Source organism: Macaca thibetana, chromosome 17, assembly GCF_024542745.1.
Source record: "Macaca thibetana thibetana isolate TM-01 chromosome 17, ASM2454274v1, whole genome shotgun sequence".
Classification (NCBI taxonomy): Eukaryota; Metazoa; Chordata; class Mammalia; order Primates; family Cercopithecidae; genus Macaca; species Macaca thibetana.
Genome location: NC_065594.1, coordinates 5740382 through 5756054, shown reverse-complemented (window position 1 = coordinate 5756054; position 15673 = coordinate 5740382). Strand labels below are relative to the sequence as shown.

At 36.3% G+C, this 15673-nt stretch overlaps 1 protein-coding gene across 3 annotated transcripts in view; it reads right to left on the bottom strand.

Moving 5' to 3' along the window:
- The window catches only part of CDK8 (cyclin dependent kinase 8), a 152850-nt gene that overhangs the window by 65815 nt on the left and 71362 nt on the right, over positions 1-15673 (bottom strand). For all 3 annotated transcript variants that reach the window (XM_050766890.1, XM_050766891.1, XM_050766893.1), the window contains one exon: positions 4420-4495. In XM_050766890.1, coding sequence (XP_050622847.1) covers positions 4420-4495 — 76 coding nt within the window. The remainder of the gene's footprint in view (positions 1-4419; positions 4496-15673) is intronic.

Sequence of the window (15673 nt, the reverse complement as noted above, 5' to 3'; positions counted from 1 at the left end):
CATCTCTACTAAAAATACAAAAATTAGCTGGGTATGGTGGCGGGTGCCTGTAGTCCCAGCTACTTGGGAGGCTGAGGCAGAAGAATCGCTTGAACCCAGGAAGCAGAGGTTGCAGTGAGCCGAGATTGCGCCACTGCACTCCAGCCTGGTGACAGAGCGAGACTCCGTCTCAAAAAAAAAAAAAAAAAAAAAAAAAAAAAAAAAGACAACAAAAGGTTTAAAAATACTCATATAACAGTTTCCATCACAGAAACCATCTATGTTTTCCCAATTCTGCTAGGAGAAAAAAAAAACTTATTTTCTGAGTTGTAAGATTACCGTTTTGACTACGTAATTCACCATAAATTTAAATACAATATCACATTTAATTTGAACTTCTACAGTATAAATATATAAAAAATAAATTAATACTTCAAACTGTGTCTTCTCAATAAATATCACAATGGTGAGAAAATGGGTTTAAAAAGCCTAATATTCACAAAACTATATTGCATTCTAACATTAAAATTTCATAATATAGCAAAGATAAAAATAAATTCTAAATTTATAACATGAGTATGGTGACAGTTGACTTGAAATCACTGTTAAAAAAAATAAGGAAAACAATTCAAAAATTATTTAAATATAGTTAAACCTGTGAAGCCTTTTTCAACCAAATTCTTGCAAATTGATAAAAACTGAGGTATGCTTGGTCAGGCACGGTGGCTCGTGCCTGTAACCCCAGAACTTTGGGAGGCCAAAGTGTGTGGATTACAAGGTCAGGAGTTTGAAACCAGCCTGATCAACACGGTGAAACCCCGTCTCTACTAAAAATATAAACATTAGCTGGGCGTGATGGCGTGCACCTGTAATCCCAGCTACTCAGGAGACTGAGGCAGGACAATCACTTGAACCTGGGAGGTGGAGGTTGCAGTGAGTCAAGATCGTGCCATTGCACTCCAGCCAGGGCCACAGAGCAAGACTCTATCTCAAAAAAGAAAAAAAAACTGAGGTATGCTTAGGTTAAAGTAGAGGTGAGTAGAAAAGTAAAGTCCAGAGCTTTACCTCTGCTTCCCCATCGCAACTATAAGGCAGCCTTGTGGAATACTGATGATCCCCCCATGTGCAGTTTGAAAAATGCCTACACTAATGGAATTACAGCTCACAGGAAATTTTGATAACGTATAAGACAAACCACTTACAAAAAAATAAAAATGAAGATATGCAATGCTCTTTGTTTTTAGAAGAAATTCTCAGAGTTCCTTCCTCTTCCCCTCCCTTCTACACTTACTTACAGAGCAAGGACTATACAGCACACCTAGCACACGCTGAGGAAGAAATGCGTTGCAGTCTAGAGGGTTGGGGGAACAGATAACAAAGTAAGTAATCAGGCACATAGATAAAAAGAATCCCCTCATAATTACATTTGTAATGAGTGTTATATTAAAGAAACAAACCAGGTGTAATCATAGAGAGTTAATGGAGGTGAATGCTGGGGACACAGGACTTTTTCGAGGAAGAATTAAAAAATGGAAAGAGGAAGGCCTGATAAAAACTTGCCAGAAACAATGGGAATTATTTCATTCTTAACTTTTTGTTATACAAATTTCCAAACTAAATAAAACAGAATATTAAAACAAACCCCTATGTACCATCAGCCACTCACAGCCAAACTTAATTTACTTATACTAATATCCACCTCTCCCAGCCAACCCTGGATTATGTTGAAGTAAATTCCAGTTATTGTATCATTTTACCTATAAATATTTCAGTATGTATCTCTAAAATACAAGGTCTCTTTTCTCTGACGACAAGGAAAATAAATTAGATCAGTAACAGTAAGTTATCTAGAAATACCTCACATGTTTAAAAATTAAGCAATATAATTCTAAATAACTCATAGATAAAAGGAAAATTTCACAAAGAAAACAAAATATTTTGTACCAAATTAACAGAATAAGAGAAGAATTATATGGTTGTTTTTATCCATGTAGAAAAAAGCATTTGATAAAATTCAATATCATTTATGAAAAAAATTCTTAGGAAACTAGCAATACAACTTCCTAAACTTGATTAATAACACCTATGAAAAACGTGCAGCTATCATTATACTGAACAGTGAAAGTGGAAACATTTTCCTCACAGTTGGGAGTAAATCAAAGACACCTGCTCTCACCTCTATTCAACATTGTGTGAGATGGCCTAACCAATTCAGTAAGAGAAAAAAAAGAAACAAAAGCAGAAATAGGGGAAAAAGTAAAAGTATCCCTATTCATAAATGACATGATTATGTAGAAAAAATCCCAAAGAATCACCAAAAACCTACCAGTGAATTTAGAAATGTCTCAGGATATATACTACACCATATATATTTTTTTAAGTAAATAAATAAATAATAAATAAAATGGAAAGCATATCTTTCTGCTGGCTTGAAAGTCTCAATACTATTATTCTTTGAATTGATCCAAATTATAACCTCAACAAGCATTGAAAAAAAAACCAATTAATTAGCAGATGTAAAAATTTATATGATAATGCTAAAGAACCTAAAATACCCCAAACAATTCTGACAAAGAATAAAGCTGGTGGCCTTATACCACCTGGCTTCAAGTCTTGCTAGAAAGGTAGAGTAATCTATTGGTATAAGGTTGGAGAACAATGGAACGAAACAGAGTCCAAATGTATACTTTCTTTTTTTGCAAAGGTGCCAAAGGAATTCTATGGCAAAGGATGTTTTCCAAAAATGATGCTACAACTGTACATTCACATAGGAGGGGGAATTCAAACTCTGTATCATACCACAAACAAAAATTAATTGAGTATATCATAAACTAGAAATTTTAAAACTGTAAAGCTTTTAGAAGAAAATATTGGGAAATATTTTCACAATCAGTGGGTAAAGATTTCTTCAGCCACATACAGAAAATAGCCATAAAAGAAAAATTAGTAAGAACTTCATAAAAATTAAACATTTCTGCTCATCTTAAATTGAAGAACCATGATCAAGTACATTAAAAGTAGGCTTTCATACTTCTTTCTGTATTTAAGTGCATTTATAGTTATCATGATATATGCAAAGATAATATCTGTTTCTGAACTGAGTTTTGTGTTTTTTTAATAAAAAACATTTTGTTAAAGACTAATAAACAAGAGAAAAGCATGTGAACAATAAGTACACAGCTCAATGAACTGTCACATATATAACCCGTGTAACTAGACCCAGAGCAAGATCAAAGAACATTACTAGCACCCTGAAGCTCTGTATTCCCTCCAAGGGTATCAACATCCTGACTTCTAACACCACTGACCATAGTTCAATGGCTTTTAACTCTTTAAAACTGACCAGTATATACAGAATAGATGTTGAATAACTGACAGTTAACACACAGATACCTGGTCTCAAGATCGAAAAGTATAAAAAATGTATCAATTAAAATAACTACATCTTCCAGCAAGGTCTACCTTCGGTTAACAATATCCTCCATCTCACCCCGATTCTTCCCTCATGAAGGTAATTGTTACATGCGTTCCCAAACCTGGAACTTTCCCTGATTTTCTACTTTAGTTTAGATGTACACCCTTCTCCATTCTCATATAATTCTATCACAGTACTTGACAAGCTGTTCTTAGATTTATGAGTCTTTTTCCTCAACACAGTGTAAATTATTTTCACCTACTTGAGTTGAAGACTCATTGGTACAGAATCTAGGAAACTTGCAAAATTGTTTAACATTTCCAGGTCATAACAGACTATTATGGGTAAATATAATAGAAGGGCTGAGAGCAACAAAAGCAAAGATTATAATATATATTCTAGAATATTCCGTGTAAAGCCAGAAAAGACACATTTGGACCCACAGTTTTACAACAGTAAAAACTGAAGTAAAATCTCAAAAAGTAATGCTCAGTTTAAATGTATGGATAATTATTAACGCATTAACCCAACGACTACTTCCCTTTGGAATAAAAATGAGATTCTAATCACAATATGGAAAACTATGCTTCCAAAATAAAAGGGCATGAATATTTACATACTCAAATGAACAGATACAAGCAATGAAAAGCAAATAATACAACCTCATTTTAATTTGACATAACTAATGACTTAAGTTTCATTCTATTAAAATAAAAATATTAATTTTATATGGACTAACATGCCACTTTTACTGCTCTCAATGAAATAACTGGACCCCTTACTATCAGTGACAGCTATTGGGAAAGTATGTATTTATATAAACAACTGAAATTTACTTTACCCCAAATAAAGAGTTTACATAGACAGAACTACATGTTCTCTTTACTTCTCCTTAATATATTTTCCTATAGTTGATATAAAAAATATTCACTAATTTGCAATTAATATGACAAATACAATACAGAGCCTTACATAGTTGGTACTCATAAGTCAGTTGATAATAATGATAAAAAAACTTCACTTACTGCTATTTCTCTACATGCCGACATAGAGATCCCAGTTCCTTCTATTTGTTTTAAAGCATAGTCTTTATCATCCTTCCTGTAAAAACAAAGTTATTTTAATATATAGATAAATCTATATTTATGTGCATTTTTATAAAGTAAAATATAAATAAATATAGATCACGTTCAATATACATTTGACATCATTCAATATAATCATACAATGTAGTACAAGGAAAAACTTTTTAGACAACCTAGTCCAGTCCCATTATTTGATGAGGGAAATTAGCTTCAAAGGAATAAAAAGACTTTTCCAAGGCTCCACAGTTACTTGTGGAAGACACAGATTGAGATATAGAGCTTCTGACTTCCACTAATAGATTCCTTCTGCTCTAATATATGAATATAACACACACATATAAAATAAAACCTGCTTTCTAAAACCTATTCAGATATTAATGGGTCAGAAAACTTAAGAAATGAATGTGTCCCTAAGGCACACAATGGTTACAATTTAAAACATGTCAATCATATTTGATAATAAATAATTTAGGTCATCTCCAAAGACTTTCAAAGACACTTGTACAACATGTGTTTACTGAACACTTACTACGTACCCAGAACTGTGCTAGGTACTGAGGATACAACAGGTTCCTTCTTTTAGAGAGTTTTCTGTGTCTACTGGCTTAAAAAGATAAGTAACCCATCATAATACAATATGATAAGTGCTATGATATGGCAAGTGCAACAGAAAAGATTACTCAAAGGGGACTTGGTGGAGGACCCAAGCAAAGACTCCTCAGAGGCCAGGTGCGGTGGCTCACACCTGTAATCCCAGGACTTTGGGAAGCCGAGGCAGGCGGATCACGAGGTCAGGAGATCGAGATCATCCTAGCTAACATGATGAAACCTTTTCTCTATTAAAAGTACAAAAAAAATAGCCAGGCGTGGTGGCGGGTGCCTGTAGTCCCAGCTACTCAGGAGGCTGGCGCAGGAGAATGGCATGAACCCGGGAGGTGGAGCTTGCAGTGAGCCGAGATCGCACCACTGCACTCCAGCGTGGGTGACAGAGCGAGACTCCGTCTCCCAAAAAAACAAAAACAAAAACAAAAACAAACAAAAAAACACTCCTCAGAGAAAATGTCATCTGAGGCCTAAATGGCTGTTCTCAAACCTTTTGGTCCCAGAATCCCTTTATTCTCTTGAAAATTACTGTGGACCCTGACGAGCTTTGGTTTATTATATCTATCAATATATACCCTATACAAACTTTAAAATGGGAACTTTTAAAACTACATAAGTTTATATCCACCAGCCACCAGAGCAATGGAATAGCATCATCACATGTTGGATCATCTCTGAAAGAAATCCACTAGGCATTCATTAGAATGAGAATGAAAAAGCAAATAATATCATAGTATTATTACAAAAATAGTGTTGACCTTACAGACCCTCTGAAAGGATATCATAGATACCCAGGGGTTCCAAGATCACACTTTGATCACTTGATAATATGTGTGTGTGTGTGTGTGTGTGAGGTAAGAGAGGGGCAGTCACATGAGGCAAGAGAAAAAGCAATTGAGGGAGGCTGGATACTGTATACAACTGGAGATGAGGCTGGGGATAAAATCAGGAACCACAACACAAAAGTCTTTTCATGCCAAGAACAACAAGAAGGGCTCCTTTAAAGGTTTTTTGTTGTTGTTATTAAGCAACAGAATATCAATTATATTTTATCTGGAAAAATGTATCTTCGGCTGCCTTGTGAATGCTTGGTGGGAGTAAATAAGGACAGGAGGCAGAGAGAACAGTTACAAGTAATTAGTATTAAAATTATTCAATGAGAGATGATGATGGCTATTGCAGAATGGTGGTTACTATAGAGAACAGACAGATAAGAAGTAGGGTCCTTTATGATTGACTATTGTAGGTAAGGAAGAAGTTAAAGACAATGATTTCTTCCACAGGCAACAAAGCAATGACAGCATTATTCACTGAAATAAAAAACCAGGCAGGAGAAAAAGCTTTGAGGGAACAGGTTGGTGATAGCTCCATTCTGTGAGTTTTGGGGACCAGTGAGACATCTAAGTGGGCATAGCTGCTGGCAAGCGGAATAAACACTAAAGCTCAAGAGCAAGCTGAAGATACAGATTTACTGGAATCAGCATGATGCAGTGATCGAAGCCATAGGAGCAGGTTCAATGAGAGCAAAGAGAAGGACTGCCAAGAAAAAGATTTTCTAAATGGGCAGAATAGCAAATAGTATAGGTCTAGTAAGTTAAGAATTGAAAAGTATCTACCGAATTTAGCAACACTTAAGTCAACAATGGATAGTGGAGTAGGCAAAAATAGTTGCAGCAATGTGGTTGCAGGGTCTATATTGCAGAAGGCTGAGGGGTGAACGAGACATACGTAAACGAAGACAACATATGTAAGCAATTCTTTGAAAGCGAAAAACAAGGCAGGTGCTGTAGTAATACACAAGGTTAAAGAGTTATTATTTCTTAAGATGGAAGACACTTGAGTATGATAAGCACTGACAGAAAGAACCCAGAGAAAAAGAGCTGATAATACAGGAGAGGAGAAAAAAAATCCAGAGAACAAGCTTTCAGGTCTTTGCTCTCTGGCTTGAAGGAGAAACATCTATTCCATCGTAATAGGAAGAAATGACAGATAAAGGAACGAATACAGATGGAAAGAAGTTGGTTCAGAGGCAAAAAGCTGGGGGAGTTCCCATTTTGATACGTTCATTTTTTTTTTTCTGAAAGTGGCAATGAGGTCATATACTTTTAGTATATGAAGGGCAGAGGTGATAGGACTGGAGACTTCAGTAGCGAGATAGTTTAAGTGAACAAATTAAGCCTTTATAAAATCTATTAATTTAAGTCAATTTAATACTTTGTTATTTTAAATTATTACTAAAATGTAACATTGCTTTATCTTTGTTTTTACAACATATTTTATACCAAATCCTTACTTGGGAAAAGAAATCACAATTACAACATTATTTTTCTGGAAAAAAATTTGTTTTATAACCATCAGTTTTACAGCATATATAGTAAAGCATCATTGGTACTCATTTTATGAAAAAGACATTGAGAGGATCTGTACTTAACGTTCACTGTCTGAACGGTTTCTGAGAGAAAGAAGTAGTTAAGGACATAAAATAAAACAAAACTGGAATCAGAATAGTCTATTAGACACTTTCATGGGCAGGGTTATTGATTTAACCAGATGGTCAATCCAAGGGCATAACACATTCTATTATATCTACTGTTTAAGAATTACATCCTAGAATCGAACCCCCTACTAAGAAAGAGAGTGGTAGGAAAGAAAATAATTTAAACTAAAGATTTACCCATTCACCTCCTTAATATCCACCACTTTCTCTTGTTTAAAAATGCCCAAGGTGGTATATGACAATTTCTTCTCTGTGAACTAAAAAAATTCTCATATTCAATCAGTCTTCTCCCCTACTCCAAGTAATTACATGTTTTTTACTTTATAAAAGTAGATTATTAGAAAGAAATATGCAGTGAAGAAAAATAATACCAAATAAATTATAAATGATATTTGATTATAAAAAAGGCAACCTCCTCTTGAAAATCACCTAATATAATTACAACATGATATAATAGTGCCATGTGGTTTACATGGCAAATTTCTCTCTCCATCCACACATTTTTTTAGTAAAAGACACAAAGGAGATGAAAAAGATTTGTTCACTAGTGTCAGTAATGATCCAAGGGAAGTAGATTAAATGAATGGTTATGATACAGACTGAGTATCCCTCACCTGCAACGCATGGGATGAGAAGTGTTTCGAAATTCCAATTTTCAGGAGACTGTGGAATATTTGCCCATATATGATGAGATATCTTGGGAATGAGATCCAAGTTAAACACAGGATTCATTTTATGTTTCATATACACCATATACACATTGCCTGAAGGTAATTTTATATAACATTTAAAATAGTTTTGTGCATAAAACAAAGTTTGTGTACACTGAACCTTCAGGAAGCAGAAGTGCCACTATCTCTGCCACTCCTGGGAACCATCTGCGGTTGTTTGGCATCACCATCATTCATGACTCTGAATGTATATGCTACTAGTAACTATTTTCTTACACTTAAGTACTTGATAGTAAAAAAAAAAATACAGCATATCAGCCGGGCACGGTGGCTCACACCTGTAATCCCAGCACTTTGGGAGGCCAAGGCAGGCAGATCACCTGAGGTCAGGAGTTCAAGGCCAGCCTGGACAACATAGGGAAACCCCATCTGTACTAAAAATATGAAAACTAGCCAGGTGTGGTAGCGGACGCCTGCAATCCCAGCTACTCAGGAAGCTGAGGCAGAAGAATTGCTTGAACCTGGGAGGTGGAGGTTGCAGTGAGCCAGGATCGCGCCACTGTGCTCCAGCCTGGGGAACGAGAGCGACACTCTGCCTCAAAAAAAAAAAAGAAGGCGGCATATAATTAATATTGTGAAAAAAATGTGTTCAGGGTAATCCTAAGCAGCACAGTAGCATCACCAGAATACCTTTTCTCCCCTGAGGACACTGAATCAATGGTGTGTTACACACCTGCATTTGACTACACCCTGTCACATGAAATCAGATGTGGAATTTTCCACTTGTGGCATCAGGCCAGTGCTCAGAAAGTTTCAGATTGCGTAGCATTTTGGATTTCTGATTTTTGGATGAGAGGTGCTCAACCTGAATAGTGTTCTAAGCACTAGAGAAAGAGGAGACAACGCAATGTATGTTCAAAGTTTGAAGCTGGATAAGAGAAGGCTTCAGAAAGTCTATTTAAACTAGATTCTGAAGACTTAAGAAATTTGATAAAAATACTTAACAAACTAGGCATAGAAGGAATATAGCTCAAAATAATACAGGTCATATATGACAAACCCACAGCTAACATCATATGAATGAGGAAAAGTTGAAAACCTTTCCTCCAGGAAATGGAAGAAGACGAGGACGCTCACTTTCGCCACTCTTATTCAACACAGCACTGTAAGTCCGGGGTAGAGTGATCAGACAGGAGAAAGAAATAAAAGGCCTCAAAATTCAAAAGCAGTCCAACAGTCTCTCTTTGCTGATGATGTGGTTATATATATACATATATATATATATGTATTATATGGAGTCTTGCTCTGTCACCCAGGCTCGAGTGCAATGGCATGATCTCAGCTCACTGCAGCCTCTGCCTCCTGGGTTTAAGTGATTGTCCTGCCTCAGCCTCCTGAGTAGCTGGGATTACAGGCACGCATGGTCATGCCTGGCTAATTTTTGTATTTTTAGTAGAGACAGGGTTTCACATGTCGGTCAGGCTGGTCTCAAACTCCTGACCTCAAGTGATCCGCCCACCTCAGCCTCCCAAATGATCTTGTATTAAAAAAAAAACCTAAAGACTCCACCAAAAACAACTCTTAGATTTGGCAAATAAATTCAGTAAAGTTGCAGGTTACAAAATCAACGTATAAAAGTCAGTACTGTTTCTATATACCAAAAATGATCCAACCAAGAAAGAAATCAAGAAGTCAATCTCACCTAAAAAGCTAGAAAAAAATTAAAATACCTAGGAGTAAATTTAACTAGGGAGATGGAAATCTCTATGAGAATGACTACAAAACACTGTTAAAAGAAATTAAAGATGACATAAACGAAAGGAAAAACATCCCAGGCCCATGGATCAGAAGAATCAATATTGTTAAAATGACCATACTGCCCAAATCTACAGATTTAATACAATCCCTATCAAAATACCACTGTCATGCTTCACAGAGTCAGAAGAAATAATCCTAAAATTTGTATGGAACCAAAAAAGAGCCCCAATAGTCAAGAGCAATCCTGAACAAAAAGAACATAGCTGGAGGCATCACGTTACCTGACTTCGAAACACGTTACAAGGCTATAACCAAAAGAGCATGGTATTGGTACAAACACAGATAAGTAGCCCAATGGAGCAGAATGAAGAGCTCAGCAATAAAGCTACATATTTACAGCCACCTTATCTTTGATAGAGCTGACAAAAACTTGTAACAAGGAAAAGGACACCCTCTTTAATAAATGATGCTGGGAGAACTAGAGAGCCACATGCAGAAGATCCAGGTAAAGAATTTATGACTAAGACCTCAAAAGCACAGGCGACAAAACCAAAAACAGACAATGAGACTTTATTACACCAAAAAGCTTCTGCACAGCAAAAGAAATAGCATAGTGAAGACAGACAACCTGTTGAATGGAAGAAAATACCTGAAAACTATTCATCTAAGGGGACTAATACCCAGAATATAAAAGGAACTCAAACAACCCAACAGGAGAAAACCAAATAATCCCATTAAAAAGTGGGCAAAGGACATGAATAGATATGTTTCAAAAGAAGACATACAAAGAGCCAACAGGTATATGAAAAAAAGCTCAATATCACCAATCATCAGAGAAATGCAAATCAAAACCACAAGGAGATACCATCTTATGCCGGTGAGGATGGCGTTCATTAAAAAGACAGAAGATAACAGATGTTGGTGTGGACACAGAGAAAGGGAACTCTTACACATGGTGGCTGGGAATGTAAACTAGCACAGCCACTATAGAAAACAGCAGGGCAATTTCTCAAAAAGCTAAAAATTGAAATACCATTCAATCCAGCAATCCCACTACTGGGTATCCACTAAAACAAAAAGAAACCAATATATCAAAATGATACCTGCACTCACATGCTTATGGCAGCACTATTCACAATAGCAAAGATAGACATAAACCTAAATGTCCATCAACAGATGATTGGATAAAGAATATGTGGTATATATACACTACAGAATACTATTCAACCACACACAAAAAAGAAGGAAATCATGCCATTTGCAGCAACATAGATGAAACTGGAGGTCAACATGGCAGAAATAGCTTAAGTGAAATAAGCCAGATGCAAAAAGACAAATATTGTTCTCACTTAACCTGTGGCAGTTAAAAAAAAAAGAAAATTGAACACGTGAAAGAAGAGTGAAAAAATAGATAAGAGACTGGGAAGGTAAGTAGAAGGCAAAAGGGTGAATGAAAAGTGGTTAAAGGGTATAAACATACAGTAAGATAAAAGGAATAAATTCAGCCGGTGTGGTAGCTCACGCCTGTAATCCCAGCACTTGGGGAGGAAAAGGCAGGCAGATCACTTGAGGTCAGGAGTTTGAGACCAGCCTGGCCAACATGGTGAAACCCCGCCTCCACTAAAAATACAAAATTAGTCACGCACGGTGGTGCGCAGCTGTAGTCCCAGCTACTAGGGAGGCTGAAGTGGAAGGATCACTTGAACCCAGGAGACGGAGGTTGCAGTAAGCTGAGATTGTGCCACTGCACTCCAGCCTAGGCGACAGAGACTCTGTCTCATACAAAAAATAAATAAATGGAATAAATTGAACATTTGACAGCAGAGTGGGATGACTACAATTAACAAAAATGTACTGCAGTTGGATGATAGACATCCTGAATTCCCTGATTTGATCACAACATATTATATACATGTAACAAATGTTCTCATGTAACTCATAAATTTGGGCATGCACACACACAAAAAGACTTAAAAAGTTTGTCAGGAAGAGAGGGAGGCCCTGGGGAAATAAATCAGTAGTTACATAAGACATCCCAGGAAGTGGAAACAGTATATACAAAACTGTAGAAGCACGGAAAAGGTCTCCATGCTCAGAGAATAGTAAAGACTAGCAGCAAGGAGTTTAATATCACTAAACATGCCACAAAATAAATGGTTACCGGTAACAGCCCTGAGGACAGATGAGATTTTATAAATAGGTGGCCGGGCGCGGTGGCTCAGGCTTGTGATCCCAGCCCTTGGGAGGCCGAGGCGGGCAGATCACCTGAGGTCAGGAGGTTGAGACCAGCCTGCCCAATGTGGTGAAACCCCGTCTTTACTAAAAATACAAAAAATTAGCCAGGCGTGGTGGTGGGCGCCTATAATCCCAGCTACTTGGGAGGCTGAGGCAGGAGAATTGCCTGAACCTGGGAGGCAGAGGTTGCAGTGAGCCGAGATCCTGCCACTGTACTCCAGCCTGGGCGACAAGAACAAAACTCTGTCTCAAAAAAAAACAAAAACAGAAATAGGCAACTAAGATGCGGGATATTTTATGCCGTCTGTCTTAAAAGAGGTGTGTAGAGTGTCCAAAACAAGTTAAGAAGAAAATATTATATTAAAAAAATAAAGCTGAGGGAAAATGTGTTGTGTGAGAAAACCAAAAATAAGAGGAACATGATGAAAATTCACCTTTAAGAGATGGGAGGAGTAGGATGAAAATATAAAATGGCCGCAAAGGATTGGTTAAAAAACTGAGCAGTGTTTTGGTAAAAGAGAGTATGGAGCACACAAATCAAACTACACTGCTTCCTAAAACTCTACTTAAATTATGATAAAGGGAATTTTTAAAAGACATAAGGACAATAAGGATAAAAACTGAGATCAAAGATAGCATAAAAATGTGGAAACTAGAAAGCAAATGGACAAAAAGTAGCTGATTAAGAGGATTCAAGAAAACAAAATCAGAAGTTGACAGTGAAGAAAGCCAAGAACCAATTAGACTTACATAGCAAAATCATGCAATGGCAGAGAATTGAGATTATAAGATACTGCTAGAAGTAGAAATGGCTGAATGGAAGACAAAGTAGAGGAGATATCCTAAAACAGAACAGCAAGAGACAAAGTGAGAGAGGGGCAAAAGAAAAATAGGAAAATTGGAGGAGCAGTTCAAGCAATTTAAGAAAACTTCCAAATTGGAAGACATAATTTCCAAAACTGGAAGGGTCTACCAAATTCCCATCAAAAATAAATGAAAATAGGCCTACCCCAAGATACAATATCTACATATTTCAGAAAAGGGGAGACAAACAGTACATTTTACATTTTACAAGCTTCCAGTGGGGATGGGTAACAAATTACTTAGAAAGGGATCAGGAATCAGGAGACCTTTGGTCCTCTCAAAATGAGTTTTGCAAGCTAGAAGTTCTAGACTAGCTCTGCATTATATAAAATCATTATATACTGATTACATTGTCAACAAATGTGGTTTAGGGTTTAAGCTCTGTGTAGGAGCCTGTTCTGGAGAGTTAAATTTTCAGTTGCAATGACAGAAAAATATTCTGGAATAGTCAACCAGATCACAGAGCTTGCACCAGATTATAAAGCAGTACACTACTTCTTTCATGGAAAAAGACATGCTTTAAGGAAAACAAAACAGCTGAAATAATCATAATCACTATGTTTAGTTATATAGCAAGAACTATGAATTACCTAAAGGCTAATGTGTAGGTCTAAGATTTAATTATCTTAAATATGTGATAAGGTGTAAGATCATAAACAACTGCCATTGCATGCTGAGGTATAACGATTATTTAAGGGGGAAAAGTCAGTGAGAATGCTGGACTATGACATAAAATCTTAGTGGCTGTGCAACATAATAAACCAGTTTGGTTCAAATGCTTTCGAGATGTTAAATGAACAGCCTAAGTTGCTTTGGTGTGGTATCTTTGGTATTTTTAATGACCATAGTATTTCCAACTAGGGAAAGAAAGCAAAAGTTAAAAAAAAAAAAAAAAAAAGGGGCTCTTAAATATACATTCTTGGGCCTTAGCCGTATTTTAAATCATTTTTAATAAAATTTCATTATTGAAAACAATTAAAGGTCCTAACAATTATTGTTCTTGCTTTATTTTCTTCCTTTTTATTTTTGTTTGAGACAAAGTCTGGCTCTGTCACCCTGGCTGGAGTGCAGTGGCACAATCTTGGCTCACTGCAACCTTCACCTCCCGGATTCAAGCGATTTTCCTGCCTCAGCCTCCCGTATAGCTGGGATTACAGGCACCCACCACCACGCCCAGCTAATTTTTGTATTTTTAGTAGAGACAGGGTTTAACCACGTTGTCCAGGCTGGTCTCGAACTCCTGACCTCAGGCGATCCACCTGCCTCGGCCTCCCAAAGTTCCAGGATTACAGGCATGAGCCACCGCACCTGACTGTTCTTGTTTTATTTTGAAAAACTGCCTAGAACTATTTCTTACCTTGGATATTCATGACTCAGGTTACCAACTGTATCATTTAAAACTTTCCTAGACTTAGGTTCCAAATTCAGAATAACAAAGCTAATAAAACGTATTTTACACCTAAAACATCTTTAAATTTTCTGGAATGGCCATGAGGTAACACAAAGATTTATTCCTTTACCTTAAAAAAGGAAGGATAATAGAAATAATTAGATTTGGTCAACATTCCTACAATGTTATTTAATTCAAAATTATAAAAATTCTTATTGCTACATTAATTCATTTGGTAAATCACAAGAGAAATTTGGGCTCTATAAATCAATTATATGCAAATAAAATATTAATGAATATCTCTTCAATGGTTATGTACTTTAAATTGAAAAAAGGCAAACTCATGCTCATATATAAAAACTGATACAATAACTACTTCAAATTGATTTTTGTTTCTAGATTTCAATATCCTTATTAATCATGGACAATCAAGGTACACTTGATAGAAACTAAAGGATTTGTCAAATTCCTCACTATTCATAATATGTCTAACTCCCTGCATAACTACTGACTGAATCTGTGTATTGTATGCCAATAGATGATCCACTCTTTTCCATTCTATTAATTCTAGTTAAGATAATAACTTTCCAGGGCTGTTGAATCTTATCATTGATGGAAACAACTATCTTCCTTTGCTAGGTACTTAATCAGCTGTATATGGTAGTAGATTAGGTGTCTGGCTATTTTTGAAGCATCATTAGACAAAGACTGCACTTGAATACACTCCAATGACTTTGCCAGATTCTGTTAACAACTAATGCAGCAGTAAAACACCTTGGCTCTGAATTATGGCACCGCAACACATCCTCAAATTACTAAAGGTTTGTCCCAGTCAGAGACCTCAAACTAAAGATTCTTAAGAATCTTCCAGAAGAAGATGACCTTAGAGACAGATATAGCTTCTACCCAAGGCTTCTGGATCAAGAGGAATGAAAGAGACAGCTTCTACTCAGGACCCATGGAACAAAGAACTAGATGGCCAGAACCATAGATTATCATGCTTTAATTTGTATGCTCTTATGTTGTGTCTAAGCTATTTTCTTTTCTCTGGTTTAAATTTCTGAATTGTTAACAGGCACCTGTTAACTCCAACAATGATACCTATAAGACCTTACCCATAATATTGCTTTGTGCATCCCTAGTCACTGTGTGTATGAGTCTATTGTCAGGATACAA